Raw genomic sequence first — 15,679 nt, forward strand, 5'->3', positions numbered from 1 at the left:
AAACCCTACAGTTAATAAAAATATAAGACTATAGAAATTGTCGATGACGCACGATAATTTAAGAGTGGCAAATAAGATTAAAGTCCCATGACATAATTTGATGTGAAGCTGCGGGCTATCTAGCGGGTTCACTGGGGCTTTTTTTTCAGGAAATCATCCAATTACTTCTCTCGCCAGGGCAAAGAGTGGGAGTGTCACACTCTTACTGACTAAAAACCACCCCGTTCCTACTTCTACTTGTCGAGCCGGAGCCCCGGTAAAAAAAGGCTAGGTTGGTACGAATAATTTTTGGAAATAAGATAGTTTTATATTATATTCCTTTCACCAAAACATGAGTCCAAGATAAGGGCAGGTGAAACCAAATTGAAAGTATTTATTGAGTCTCTACGCCGTAGACCGCCTTTGAACATTACTCATCGCGCTTGCTCAACGCGGTTGGCGATTTCAAACTTATAATTAGAAATTATATGCCCTGGTCTCCTCACTATGTTTTATTTCACCGTTTTTTCAATGGTGCTTAAATACTCTTAGAAAAGTACGCGTACAAATAATCCGGTAAAATTAACAGTTGGTATTTGCCATTGGTGGGGTTCGGACCTGCACTTTCATGTATGATAGCGGGCGTCTTAAACCACCGGATCACCAAGACATTTCGATTTTTAATCTAAAACCAAATATATTATTTTTCACTAAGATTAAGTACATGATTAAGATACTAAAAATAAAAATATTTTTAGAAATTCTCCTGTTAACAACTAAAGCATCTCTTAAGTCAAATACTCCTACGAACCGTAAATTCCGTTTATATTTTTTAAAATATAGCCTAATTATTTCAACCCTCTCCACACTACAAAAACAGGGTACAAAGATGTGAAACCACAACTGTCCGGGGCCTTTGAGACCCCCAACGAGGGTTGATGAGTGTTTAACAAACGTAATACGCACTGCATGAATAATTACATATACCCAAAAGAGTTGGTAGACGAAGGGTTGAGAACATACTTAGGTTGCGTTACTGTGAAAGAAAGTTGAGGTTGGTTATCAGTTATTTTTTTGTTTGATTTGATTTTGAATCAATTGTTAACATTAAATGATACTTTAGGGAACAGAGAGTAAAGTTCCCTAAGAAAAGGAGGATCCTCCGACCAGGCGAGGTGATCGTGCCTGGCGGGCTTTCTGCCCAACTGTTGTTAGTTGATCTATGTGTTAATTCGCATGTAAACTTCGTATGTGCGATGCAGGATAATTACGTATCCGTTGATTTGCTCGTCGATAGTCTATGTGCGACTACTGTCATCTGTCACTTGTCACTTGTCAGAGTGTCGCCACAATACATTTTTGAATGTAGCTAATAGCTGGCGTTGGCTGAAAGAGACGGACTGAATCAAGCGCAGTGGCATGCTATTGAAGAGAGTAATAATGATGATGATCATAATAATCAATGACTTATATAAGACTAAACCGACGTAAAACAACGCTTGCGTTGTGTTATAAGTCCCATGAAACAGGATGTGAGCCATATACTGGACACAATTCCAAACTCCGAAGCCACTACTGAGAAATTTAGGAAAAACTAAAAAAGCCCAGTAATACTTTGCACGACCTGGGAATCAAATCCGAAACCTCTTGTTCAGCAGTCGCACTTACGATCATTCGACCAACGAGACAGTCTGATTACAATTATTGCATATCACCCTGACTTTCCAAACAAAAAGCAATGTTCATAAATCCTTGTTAAAAATATGACTCGGTGCATTACATTTTTGAGCGAAACACGTCAGAAACTGAATGCAGCTCTGAGGTACTTTGCACCAACTTGTTGCATTTTATAGTCATCTTCACACGTTCATAACATGCTTCACAATCTTGAGAGGTATTCGTAACTAGGGATTTTTGGATAAACTGTAGTATTATGTTTCAAATTCTGAGAAAAGTGTACCAGATTTTGTGTGAAGAAAGTATATGAAATTTTCTTTACGAGACGCTTATTTTTGAGACTCATATATCATCTTTATATGGTTTTTTTAAGGAGGGAAAATCATCCAATGACTTTTCTCGGCTTGGGCGAGGCGAGAGGAAGAATCAGACTCTTAGTCCCGCTAGTTAGTCCGCAGGTCTGGGTTGGCCATCAGCACCTCAAAATTGTAGTCATTTCCGAGATGCCAAAATCGAACTTGTTCGTACATATGACCAATGATCCTACTTACGTTGTCCGACCTACAAATCATACCCAAAACACCTTGCTCGTTCTTACAACTAGTCAACCAGCGATGTAACCTTAATAATCTGACACGACCACACAAAAGAACAAGCAAATAGCTTCACTAGAGGACTGACCGACAGACAGATATTTTTAATATTATTATATTTTCTTTGACATTCAAAAGTACCTTCCTGGTTTAATTGAGATAAATAATTTTGACTTTGACTTTTACTTTGACAAATCCATCCATAGCAAATATTCCATGGCGCAACGCAACCTAAATCTACAACAGAGGTGTTAAACTAAAGTTAAGTTTGTCATTTTAAACGGGGGCTTAGTTTAAAGTTCATCCTTCGTACGGCTAGCTTTATAATACAGTGTCATAAAAGGAAATGTCACTACTTACATATTTAAACAACGTTTACAATCCTTCCAGGGATTAATGTTTTATTTATATCCTTGAGAAGTGCTCTTTAGCTTTGTGGTTTGAAGTACTACAAGTAAACTAGTGGTTTTGATACATGGATAGGATACCTTATTTAGAAGAAGGAAAATCTTTCGATATTTTCTCCCACCCTGGGCGAGGCGAGGAATGTTTTTTTTCTAATAGGACAAGTCCGCCACTAACTCCCTTACCGCTGCAACTCCTGTAAACCAGGATCTACAGTAGATACAACCATTAAAACACCGGAACATTGAAGTCTGGCGCGTCCCAGGGAAATGACATGAATGACTGTCTCGGATCCCGCAACGAAATTAATCAGAAGATATTATTCCACTTCCCTCGGTGAATTTAATGCAGGAGACATAATGCATTAAGCCTAAACACACAAAAGAGACTGCACAACTGGGAGGAGTGTCAGACTATCACTGACTAAAAACCACCCCGTTCCTATTCCTGCTTTTCGGGCCGGAGCCCCAGTAAACCCGCTAGGTAGTCCGCAGCTCCGGATCAGGCATCAGTCCTACTGGGCCCATCTGTGTTAGTCTGATGGCTCTTTTTGACACGCGACACGCCATACGCACAGGGGATTTAGTACCTACGCAGGGCTTTACTTCACCGTGTTTTTAATAGCATTAAAAGGTAAACAACATATGGATCCCCTTATGGTAAGCGATCAGCGCCACCCATGGCCACGTAACACTTGAAGAATTATAAGTACTTTGTCGGATTTTATTATTTACTTGTAAAGGTCGTGTCAGTTTTTCTTTGTAATTTCATTTTGTAATTTTAAAGTCTGTTTGTATTGAGTAAGTCACAAAATTATCGGACCGATTTAAATATTTTTTCTTTAATAAAACCGTTGCCCCACACTATGATTTTCTCGTGTCGTGGGTGCGTTTACAAACATACGAGTTCACATGCATATGACGCCCAGACCTGCCAAAAAAGTACGTTGATTACACAAAGAGTTGCTCTGTGCGGGAATCGAACCTGCTATACGTTACGCGGCAGTCGGTTGCCCAACCACCGCACCAACCCTATATTGTTTCCTAACACTGTATGTTTTGTAACACAATATGTAGGTTACTTTTTTACCAATATTCCTACAAGATCAATACCTTTTTTTGAGGAGGAAAAATCATCTCATTACTTCTCCCACTTTGGATGAGACGAGAGGGAGTGTCAGACTCTTACTGACTAAAAACCACCCCAATCCTACTCTTACTTTTCGAGCCGGAGCCCCGGAAAGCCTCTAGACAGTCTGCAGCTCAAGATCGGGACCTACTCATGAGAAAATATGCGACGTGGGTTCACCCACGCGCATCGCAAGCGATGACCTGGTTTTTTATACATATATTGGTACAGACACAAATAATTATACGTTGAATTGTTTATACAATGTTAACAGAAATAATTATAGTGCAATTACTCTTATATGACAAAACAAAGACTCGTAATTAATTGCTAAGAGTGATAATTACTATAATAGGTCCAATAAAAAGATGAAGCCTATAAACTTCTTGGACAAAACTGTATCTATATATTAAGTTGAAGAGTTTGTTTGAACGCGCTAATCTCCAGAACTACTGGTCTGATTTGAATAATTATTTTTGTGTTGGATAGTGCATTTATTGAGAAAGATTGTAGGCTTTAAAACATGACGCTATGACCAATTGGAGCCAAGCATTAGGTGCTAAATTATATAAATACGAAAGTAACTCATGTTTCTGTCTTTGTTTTATGCCTAAAACCTAAACCACTGTACCGAATTGAATAATTATTTTTGTTTTGGATAGTCCATGTATCGAGGAAGGTAATAGGCTATATAACATCACGCTATGATCTATAGGAACCGAATAGAGGGGGTGACACCGAGGTGAAGTAGCTGGTGGGTTTGGGCTAAGCATATAATAGAGTATCATCATCACTGACAAGCCGTTGACAGTCCCATGACTATACCTGGGCTCACTATATATGAGAGGTTTTACTATTAACTCCAAATCATTATTTTCGGTTTTTCGAAAAAACATCTCAGTAGTAGCATGGATTCTGGAATGGTTTAGGAACGGTATGTTTGTTTTGTCAGTAAGAGTCTGACACTACCTCTCAGCTCACCCAAGATAAAATAAGTTATTGGATGCTTTCCCCCTCAAAAATAAAAAACGAAGAGTACCTAATAAACCCCTAAATATATCAGACATAGGAAGCAAAAAACTCAAACCTCCTTGCTCATCAGTCGAATATAGCATTACTCGACCAAGAATAGAACTAACAAAATATTAAAATTCTAAGGTAATTTGTATACTATTTTCAACTCAGACACTATTAAGTATCTACAAATAAGTAGTAAATATATGTTTTTCTTAAAAAAAAAACAAGTAAATACATACGTCAGCTCTTACATTACGCAATTGGCTAAAATAATAAATATTTTAGTTAGTATGACACGAGGTAATAGTTGTGGCTTTTTACTTTTGTAGAAACTCCTCAATATTTTTAAACTAGCTTCTGCTAGCGGCTGTATACCCAATTTCATCAAAATCCGTTGAGTAGTTTCAGCGTGACTGACGGATAAACATCCAAACAAACAAACTGTTACATTTATAATACTAGTGTGTGCATGTATGTGCTATGTAGCTATGCTACGAAGATGTACTAGCAAAGCTGCAAAACTGTGTGACCGTTTCTACTAATACTAACCTATGTAATTGTGTGACGAACCCATCCATAGCACCATACCATTTCCATATAAAAAAACATGGCTTAGCTGAGTCCGTTTCCACCAGTGTTATGCTATGTGTACCAATGAATATGATTGGTGGAAGTCAAACGCATCCACAGCAACGTAGCATAGCACATCTCTGGTGGAAAAGAACGAATGGGCCGGCTCAATGGAGCGATACCACGACTTCACAAAAAACCGACGTGAAACCACGTTGTGTTTTGTGGTGTGAACAGGAAGCCCAATTACCTCTCCTCCCAATCCCCTATACCCCAACAACCCTCAAATTCCCCTAAAAGGCCGGCAACGCACTTGTAACGGTAACCTGTGGTATTTCGGGTGTCCATGGGTGGCGGCGATTGCTTACCATCAAGTGATCCGTCTGTCGTTTACCGGCTTATACCATAAAAAAATACGTAATACGAGATGGAGAATTATTCAATAAATCAAAATTAATTATTATCATGTAAAACTACAAGTACTTATGATTTAAATAAATAATAATTTATTATCCCTAGATGTTTATATAAATACAGAAAAAAATATCATAAAAGATTAAAATAAAAACACCCTTTTAACTTATTGTAAAGGTGAGTTATATTGATAAGGGTGTACATTGAGTGGTATAATTTTTTCACCGTCCCTACTCTTCCCTCGGGTATGGTTAGTACCGACTATTAGGGGGACTTTAAAATAACACAGAAGCATTGACTGACAAACTAGAGATTTTTAGCGATCCTTTGTCGAGTAAAGAGATTATAGCAAAACCCCTTTTGTCGTCTGAGACATAAGTTACGTTGTAGTAATAAACCTGTATATCCCAAGATAGTCTACTGCTGAACTATACAACCCCCTTCGACAAAAGAGGATATATATGGTCACGTTTGTATACAGTCTATTGGTCATAGCGTGATGTTTTACAACCTATAGCATTCCTTGATAAATGAACTGTCTAACACAAAAATAATTATTAAAATCGGACCAGATCAGCGTGTTTAAATAAACAAAAAACTCTTCAACTTTATTCGTCAACGTCACGCCTTTCATCCCTGAAGAGACAGAGGTGCACATTACGGCACCTTTTGCCCCCATACAATGTACATCCATCGTTTACCTATATTTGTGGTGGTGAGCCTATTGCCATATACTTGGCACAATTCCAGACTCCGTGCTACTACAAAGCCAGTAATACTTTACCCGACCAGGGAATCGAACCCGAGACCCGTTGTTCGGCAACCGCACTTGCGACCACTCGACCGACGAAGCAGCACTTCAACTTTAATGTTATAAGTAGAGATAAAAATATTAGTGACACAATGTGACACAGCCCTTATAAGTATTAGAAAAAAAATGAATTATTTATCATCACGCTATGTCTACGCAAGTAATATAAAGTCGAGGTGCGTTTTCCAATCAACCAGTGCGTGTCAACCTTCTTGCTATTAACACGAACAAAATGGAAGCGTTGAAACCAAGTCCCATTTTGGAGTTCAATGAAAATCAGTTGGCAAATGTAAGGAAAAGTTTCGGTTACGACGATGTGAGTAAGCTGAAACAAGACTTGGATCAGTTCGAGGATTGGATCAGCAAACAGCCTCATTTTACGGTGAAGGAGTTCGGTGAGTGATTTCTAAATATTTTTGTCGAGTTAGTAGGCAAGAGGTGTGAGCTGCGGACTACCTATATAGTGTGTTTACCGGGGCTCCGGCTCGAAAAGCAGAAGTAGGAACGGGGTGGTTTTTAGTCAGTAAGAGTCCGACACTCCCTCTAGCCTCGCCCAAGGCGAGAGAAGTCATTTGATGATTTTTCTCTCTTGGAAAAAAGGGAACAAATGTGTCGGGTTTGAAGAAAGAAAAACAAGATTCTCCTTTTCTAGATTATTTGATACTTACTAACAAGTTAAAAGTCGGTACATTAACAACTTACATTGTTCTCACAGGTAACCAAGAATTGTATTGTTAACATGATACTAAAAGAGTAATTCTATGGAGCTTCTTGCTCGTTCTTTTCCATAGAACTCTACACTTTAGAATGACCAAATAGAGCAACTAGGGGACGGACTAACTGATCGACGGACAGACATTTTTTGATATTGTAATATTTGCTTTGACGTTCAAAATTGTCTTCCTGGTCTATTTAGAAATAAATTTTGACTTTGACTGGCTGAACATTTACGCTATAGGAATTTGTAGCATGCGGTGTGCAATAATATTCCTACCGAGATAATAAAAGCGAAATATTTAGACAGTTGTTGGTATAGTATGTACCCAGTTGTTAGAGTGAAAATCCATATTTCCGCATAGTAACGCCTGATTTTATTTTATATCTTAAAAGTCTATACCAAATCTATATCTCTTCTCCCACGGAGAAGGTTTGAGCATCAATCACCATGCTTACTCAATGAAGGTCGACGATTTCAAACTTGTAATTAGAAATTATAAGTCCACACAATGTTTTCCTTCACCGTGTGTCAGTAGTATCTATTATAAATAATCTTAGAGAGTACACATTACTCGGAAAGAGTCACATTGGTACCTGATGTTGGTAGGTTTCGAACCCGCACCCTTAAACCTCCAAGCCGCCACGACAATAATCAATTATCATATTACACTTTTCTATTTCTTCAATAGACCGAGACTTTCTGGAGCGCTACCTGATCTACTGCAAGGGGTCCATCGAGAGAGCGAAGCAGCGCTTCGACAAACTCTGCACTTACACCAACCAGATGCCAGAGTTCCTGAGGAACTGGGATATCAAAAATGAGTTCCTGCCCCTGTTTAATATATGGTAAGTTAAGAATGAAATCATGAGTATTTTTTTTTTTAGGATAGGTCAGCAAATAAGCAGACAGATTGCCTGATTTTAAGCAATGGGCAAGCATAGAATAACTCTTTTCGTGATCCAGAATCTGTTGTTCCGGATCTGGATCTCATGTGTATGTGAAATTGTACGTTTGTACCTATAAGACAGGAGAAAATTTTAGTGTAGGGCACCGTGTTTTATAAAAAATCAGTTGTCAGTTTTTTGGGAATTAGGGGAAGCATTGGCATTAAAAGGATTGGCCACAGAAAGCACTACAAAGAGATGAGTGGAAGGAGGGTATGGAGGCCTTTGTCCTACAATGGGACCACCATGGCTGACAAAAAAAAGCATAAGGCCATTGATAACCTTACCCACGGTTGTTTTCGGTAAATCTATGCTATTCCAAATATTGCACGTACGGACGACTGCAATACTGGGCAGCATCGCGTCGTTTCCTTACAAATAAATAATCAGCCTGCTCGTTAACCAATACATTCCGTAAAAAACAATATTACTTATTAATTTTCTACATTTTTCAGCCACACATACATATTACCGAAGCCAGGCCCCGACAACTATCGAGTTATATTAGCGAAGGTCACAGGAGTAGACGATGACAAATTCGAATTGATAGAATTCTACAGATATTTGATTGTGGTAAGTAAAGTAACACCATTTACTGTTTACCTTTGTTTTACGAGAACATACATACATACATAACCTCACGCCTGTCTCCCATGGGGGTAAGCAGAGACAATGGAACGCCAATTGCCACGGTTCTTACACACTTCTTACGCTTCATCAACAGTCATCAGTATTTTCATGTATGCTCGTCGGTTAAAGGTACTTTAAATTTGGCCCTTTTTTAATATATTGCCAATCTGGTCGCTATATGTCCGTCTGGGGCGCCCTCTACCGACGCATACATACAAACTTCCAATTTCAATTACATTGAAACTACTTCGCAGGGATCTTAGTTTTAAACTTAATATTCAAAGATTTCGACTGCACTAGCGCGGTGGCTGGGTAACCGGCTGCCTCGTTGGCCGAGTGGTTGCTAGTGCGACTGCCAGGCAAGGGGTCTCGGGTTCGATTACCGGGTCGGAAGAAGTATTACTGGGCTTTTTTCGGTTTCTCGAAAATTTCTCAGCAATAGACTCACCACCTATTACATGGGACTTACAACATAAATTGTGAAAAGTGGGTGTACACAGTGGCATAATTACATATCATAATGTGCACCTCAGCCTACCCCTTCGGGGATTAAAGGTGTGACGATATGTAATATTATTTCAGCTGGGCGCATACATGATGCACAATGATTACTGCCATGGTTACGAACTGGTCGGAGATTGTAGAGGCGTCACTATGGGACTTGTAAAGAAGCTGAATCCAGTTATCATACATAAAGGCCTTACGTTGATTTCGGTAAGTACTTATATAATAATAGCGGACCCGACAATGTCTTGTCTACATGTCTTATAATTTGAAAATTTGTCGGATCCAGTGTCAAGAGCTTCCAAAATGAACAGGGTACTGGTAAATTAAAATTAATTAAAAAAAATCCTGTCCAGCGGACAAAATTGTGAATCTAAACCATTCTCAGATTCCCTTGAACACTTATGTGTTTCATCAAAAGGTCCAGTCGTTTAAGTGAAGTTCACTAACATGCCACACTTACAGAAGAATCATATATATATAAAGATAAATCTTAACGCTTATAGTAAAATTAGCATACATGTTTTACGAATAGTCATGAATGGGTCTCATTTAAAAAAAAACCGGTGACGACGTTTAAGTACGCTTGCATTAAATGTCTCTGAGTACTTGCGAAGTTAGTAAATGGCAAATCCTCGCACAAATTCCCAACCCCTTTTGATTAATGGGGATTGATTATCCGATGACTTCTCCCGCCTCGGGTTAGGCGAGAGGGAGTGTTCAGACTCTTACAAAATAAACATCACCCCATTCCTGGTATTCGAGCCGGAGCCCCGTTAAACACGCAGCTCCGGATCAGGTATCAGACCTATTGGGCCCTATCTGTAGTGGTCTGATAGCTCTTTGAGGCGCGAAACGCGACGAGCCGGATGCACGGGCATCTCTAACCCCTAAAAGACCGATAACGCTTGTAACCCTCTTTGTTGCTTGCTTGGAAGGTGCTGATTGCTTACCATCAGACCTACTTCTAGAATTGAACTTAAAACGGGATATTTACCATGTTTTTCATTATTTATGAGTTTCCGATATATTTCGGCACTGTTGCAAGCGCCATGATCACGGATAAACTCATAAATAATGAAAAACATGGCATTTTAAGTTCCAATTTAGTGTTAGTGACCATGTCACTTTAAAAACTTATATCAGACCTACTTGTCTACCACCATATGCCATAAAAAATCTACGTTTTATTTTCAGGAAGCCTTAGGACAGAGAATGAAGAAGATCCATCTCATCAGTGGTTCCAAGTTCTTTGATACTGTTGTTGTGGTCTTCAAGCAGGCTCTCAGCGCTAAACTGGCTCAAAGACTTGTGATACACGATAGTTATGAGTCGTTATATGACCATATACCTAGGGAGCACCTTCCAAAAGAACTTGGAGGAAATGAGAAGTCTTCTCAGGAGTTGAACGGTGAGAGAATTATTTTTATACCATTTTCTTTTTTGTAATTTCGTTTCCATTTCTTCCTATTAAGTATTGTTTTTGAGTGTTTAATCTTGGCTAAGAATTTAAAAGCTCCTTGGAATGCCTAAAAGACTAAATTTTAAATATTATTAGGAATACTGTGTATTTTTTTTCTGATATAAGTAAATGTTGTCTTTTTAGTAACGTAATTCTTTAAAACCAAGATCAGAAAAAAACTGAAAACAAAAACATGAAGTAATGCAAAGCCATTAGTTAAATTTTTCTAAGAAAAACGATCATTTTAAATTAAAACGACCTCAATTTCTGTTTGATGACTGCCTCGTTGATCGAGGGAAAGGGGTCTCGGGTTCGATCCCGTATCTGGCAAAGTATTACTGATCCTTTGTCGCTATTTCGAAAATTTCTCAGTAGTAAATAGCATGGAGACTTACCCACTATTACAAGGGACTCGCAACACAAATGGTGAAAAATTGGTGTACATTGTACAATGGCATTACGTGCCTTATTGTGCACCTCTGCCTACTCTGATGATAAAAAGCGTGACGTTACATATATACCTATATATACGTTGCAATTTCTGTTTTTAGACTTGAACTTCAAAGAAATCAGCTCTGACAAGCACATTGCAGTTATGAAGAAGATGGAGGCAGCTACCACGGACGAGGCTTGCCGCCAGTCAGCCAAGTTCAACGAGGAGTACTCAGGAACACCAGGCTCCTTCAAGACATTGTGTGTAGATTAAAAAATGTGTCTCGGTTGGTATTAGGGATAAATACGGCAGTTTTCTTAGTAATAGACCTGGGTTTTCATCCAGGCTTGGTTTGTATAGAATTTTGACATTTATTTTTGGCAAAATTTTTAGATAGGTATTGATTGTATATTGGAGATAATTTAAGCCGTAAAATGTGCAGACAGGACAAAGGTTTTAAGCCTTTATAAGGCGTAAAATGTGAAGATATCATGAGAAACCGTAATTAAAAAGGATTAACGACTTTTAACTTTTATGGCAAAATATATGGTATAAAACTATAAACTATGATTATTTATTTAATGCACACTATAATTTATTAACTTCAACTAGACTAGACCAGTCATAAATAAAATTGAAGAGTAGGTTTTTAATATTAAAATAACCGATTTTTTAACTACATGGCGTATAAATAATTAAATAAATAAATATTAGTACATACTGTACATATTACGTCGAAATAATATTTTTTACAATTTTTGTCTGTCTACCAGTTCGTTCCGGCTAATCTCTGAAATGGCTATACCGATTTTAACAAAACTTTTATTAGCAGATAGCTGATGACAAAAACAGTGCACATTAAGAGTAAATCTTAATACAAAGACTTAAAAGTCTAACAACGTGATAAAAATTCGGTCTGTGTGAACGTCATGTAGCTGATACTATTTAGGACCTTACACTACTTTTATTAGTCGGTAAGCGACGAGTGAAACCGCGGACATCAGCTAGTCAAATACAATTACCAATACCCTCTCGTTTATGACATTTTAATTTATATCATCGGTTTTTATGATTCTAGTACGTGATGAGTCAGAGTGCATTCAGTACAATTATTTTATTTTATTATACCTATACTGGGAAGGAAATCACCGCTTTGCTTGAGAGGTCAAAAATGCGACAACTGAGTACCTATCTCAGCGGATTTGGGTTAGATTCAAGGTCAGGCATAATGTTTTAATTTACAATAAACCGCAGAATATTAAAAAAAAATATGGGATACGGAATTCGTAAGATAACTGGAGAAAAGTGATTGCTGCTTCTATTATCCACCATAAGATCATATTTACCGGGAGCCGGCGATCGCGCGATGATTTCCGGCACCGCAAGTGCGGGTCTGCGGATTCTGCACTCGCCTCTAAGAGCCGTCTGGCTCTGGTCACCACAAATGGGGCCCAGTAGGGCTGATGCCCGATCAGGAACTGCGAACAATGTAATCAGGGCTCCGGCTCAAAGCAGGAGAAGGAACGGGATGGCTGTTCCGTCGTTTAGTCAGTAAAAGTCTGACACTCTCGTTTGCCTCTCCCAAGACGGGAGAAGTCATCGGATGATTTCCTTCTCTCAAAGAAAAGGAGCCAAAAAAAGAAGGGAAATGCAAGTCACGCATAATTAGTAGAATTTGCTAAAATGTTCAATAGTGGGCGTCTCGTGCCTGGTCATTACGGTAATGATGATTAATCATCACGAGACGTGAAAATAATATACTAGAAAAATCGAAGTTATTTTCCAGTTACAGAGAATAAGTACAAAATTATGCTAATTCTAAACATTTATGTAGGTAACTTTGGTTTTTTATAAGTCCCGGCTGATGATGTTTATTTTCGTGTTATTACGTGTGCAGTGCACAAATAACTTGATATTACTTACCTACATTATTAAAAATAATTTAGAGGGCAAATCATTCGGGTGAGAAGGTAACTTTCAAAAATGAATTTCCTGTTTTTGTTTTGGTTTTATAACTGCATTTTCTTTACGACTGTCTTGGTGGTCCAGTTGTTGCAAGTACGTGCCATTTTTAGTGCTCAGTGACATGAGCAATTGAATTCGATTCCCATTTTGGGAGAAGTAAAAACATTTTTTTTTTGGTGTTTGTATAATTTTTTACATGTATAATTTTAGATGAAGGGTGTATTTCAAATACAAATGGTCTGCCCAACTGCTAGCATAAATTTCTTCTTCTTCGTGCCGGTATTTCCGAACCGATACGACCTCCCACCGATTCCATTTCAAAAGGCCTGCAACGCACCTGTGACTCTTCTGGTGTTGCGGATGTCCATGGGCGGCGTTGATCGATTACCATCAGGTGCACCATCTGCTCGTCTATGACATATGACATAATATATACTATGACATATGAAATTACATAATTTTTGATTCGAAGGTTACAAGGCTTAAATTGACATAATATGAAATTCAAAATAGGCCTTATAAGTACTTTTAAAAAATATCTACAGTAATACAGTAATTGAACTTTGTCCATTTGTCAATATTTATGATAGCATAACCATGAAACTAAGTATCTCATTACACTGATATTATAAATGTAAAAGTTTATTTGATTGGGTGTTTATACGTCAATAACGCTGAAACTTGTTTAAGTGTGGGAGAGCCATGCTTCGACACGAACGAGCCGGCTCAACCGGAGTGATACCACGGCCTCACAGAAAACCGACGTGAAACAACGCTTGCGTTGTGTTTCGTTGTGTGAGTGAGGTTACCGGAGGCCCAATCCCCCCTTCCCAATCCCTCCCTTCCCAATCTTCCCCATCCCCGACTCCTGAATAACAACCCTTAAATTCCTAACTCCCAAAAAACCGGCACCGCATTTGTAACGCCTCTGGTGTTTCAAGTGTCCATGGGCGGCGGCGACCATCAGGTAATACGTCTGCACGATTACCGGCGTGTTTCATAAAAAAAAAACTACTGAACGGATTCTGATGAAATTTGCTACACAGGGTATGAGCCGATTTGGGTGATAGGATACTTTTTATCCAACGGGAACGTAAGCGAAACCGCAAGCAGGAGCTAGTTCTCTAATAAATAACAAGCACTACTCTATTAAAATAGTCTGACGTACGTTAGAAATGCGATAGTATCTTGAGATTAAACAAAAAACTTAAATATCTGTACATCTATAAATAGAATTAAGGTTATTGTTCTCACGAAAATTGTAACAATTTGTCTTTGTTTCCCACACGCATAGAATTTCCATTCTAAAAATAAAATTAATTTGATATGAATTTAAAATATAAGTACCTAAGTGTGACTATAGTCTAAGTCCTGCTTGGGAATATGGTCGGGACCCCTTCGAAGCGTATGGCCTATCCAAAAATAGCCACACTTAAAAGGTAAAAAAGGTTACCTTGGAATCCCCAAATTAAAAAGAAGCGGATCTGCGGGCTACCTAACGGGTTACCGGGGCTCCGGCTCGAAAGGCAGGTGTAGGAACGTGGTGGTTTTTAGTCAGTAAGAGTCTGACACTCCCTCTTGCCTCGCCCTAGCGAGGGAAGTCATGGATGATTTTTCCCCCTTAGAAAAAGACCTACTTGGGAATATGTTCGGGACCCCTTTGAAGCGTATGGGCTATCCAACAATTGGGATTCCAAGGTAAAAGGAAGCGTGACCGTCCTCGGCAAACCTGGGGCTGCCGTGCAAGAGGGAAGGAGCTATACAACCTACATAGCTCCGTCCCTCTTGCACTGCTCAATGTTCGACCATTCTGACACAATTGTAATAGCAGACTTAGGCTCCTGGTGACGCACAGTGATAGCAGAAGCGGCGGGCATCGGCATGACCTGGAGCGAGGTGAAGCGGGAACCTCAAGACCGATCGAGAAGTAGGACTTCTTTGGACGCCCTCTGCCCCATCTAGGGGATATAGGACTTTGTCAAGTAAGTCAAGATGTAACTATGAATTTGCATTGTGCATAGCTTGCCAAATATTTTTTAAGTGTGTCTAGTTTTCAACGTTTGTAGCTACAATGTTCGATGATAAAAACGTTAGGAAATCATATATTTTTCAAAAAAGTGCCTAGCAATAATTATGTGTTTTTGCCAAAAAACTTTGACTTGACTTGCCAAAAAACATTTGAAAGAAAAATAATTATCTGATATTTTTCAAACAAGTTTCAGGGTCATTTGATGTATTTTTATAAAAAAAAAGATACTTAAATGTTTTTTTTTAAATGCCCCACACTAGGATTTTCTCCTGTGTCACATACATATATAGTCTTCCTTACCGATTTCGGCAACGGCGACAAAAGAGTTGCTCCATGCGGGAATCGAACCCGCTACACATTGCACGGCAGCCAGTTGCCCAGCCGCACCAACCGTGCAGTC

General features: G+C 38.8%; 1 protein-coding gene across 4 annotated transcripts in view; it reads left to right on the forward strand.

The window, feature by feature from the left end:
* Positions 1–15,679, forward strand: part of LOC118274759 (uncharacterized) — a 380,866-nt gene that overhangs the window by 347,448 nt on the left and 17,739 nt on the right. For 2 of the 4 annotated variants that reach the window (XM_050696748.1, XM_050696749.1), the window contains exons 2-7: positions 6,821–6,989; positions 8,001–8,157; positions 8,712–8,829; positions 9,469–9,600; positions 10,588–10,801; positions 11,404–11,849. In XM_050696748.1, the coding sequence (XP_050552705.1) occupies positions 6,827–6,989; positions 8,001–8,157; positions 8,712–8,829; positions 9,469–9,600; positions 10,588–10,801; positions 11,404–11,558 (939 nt within the window). In that variant the 5' untranslated portion in view covers positions 6,821–6,826 and the 3' untranslated portion in view covers positions 11,559–11,849. Of the gene's footprint in view, positions 1–6,768; positions 6,990–8,000; positions 8,158–8,711; positions 8,830–9,468; positions 9,601–10,587; positions 10,802–11,403; positions 11,850–15,679 lie in introns of those variants that run through there. The other 2 variants (XM_035592453.2, XM_050696750.1) reach the window with 2 other exon arrangements.

The sequence above is a fragment of the Spodoptera frugiperda genome, chromosome 11, assembly GCF_023101765.2.
Source record: "Spodoptera frugiperda isolate SF20-4 chromosome 11, AGI-APGP_CSIRO_Sfru_2.0, whole genome shotgun sequence".
Classification (NCBI taxonomy): Eukaryota; Metazoa; Arthropoda; class Insecta; order Lepidoptera; family Noctuidae; genus Spodoptera; species Spodoptera frugiperda.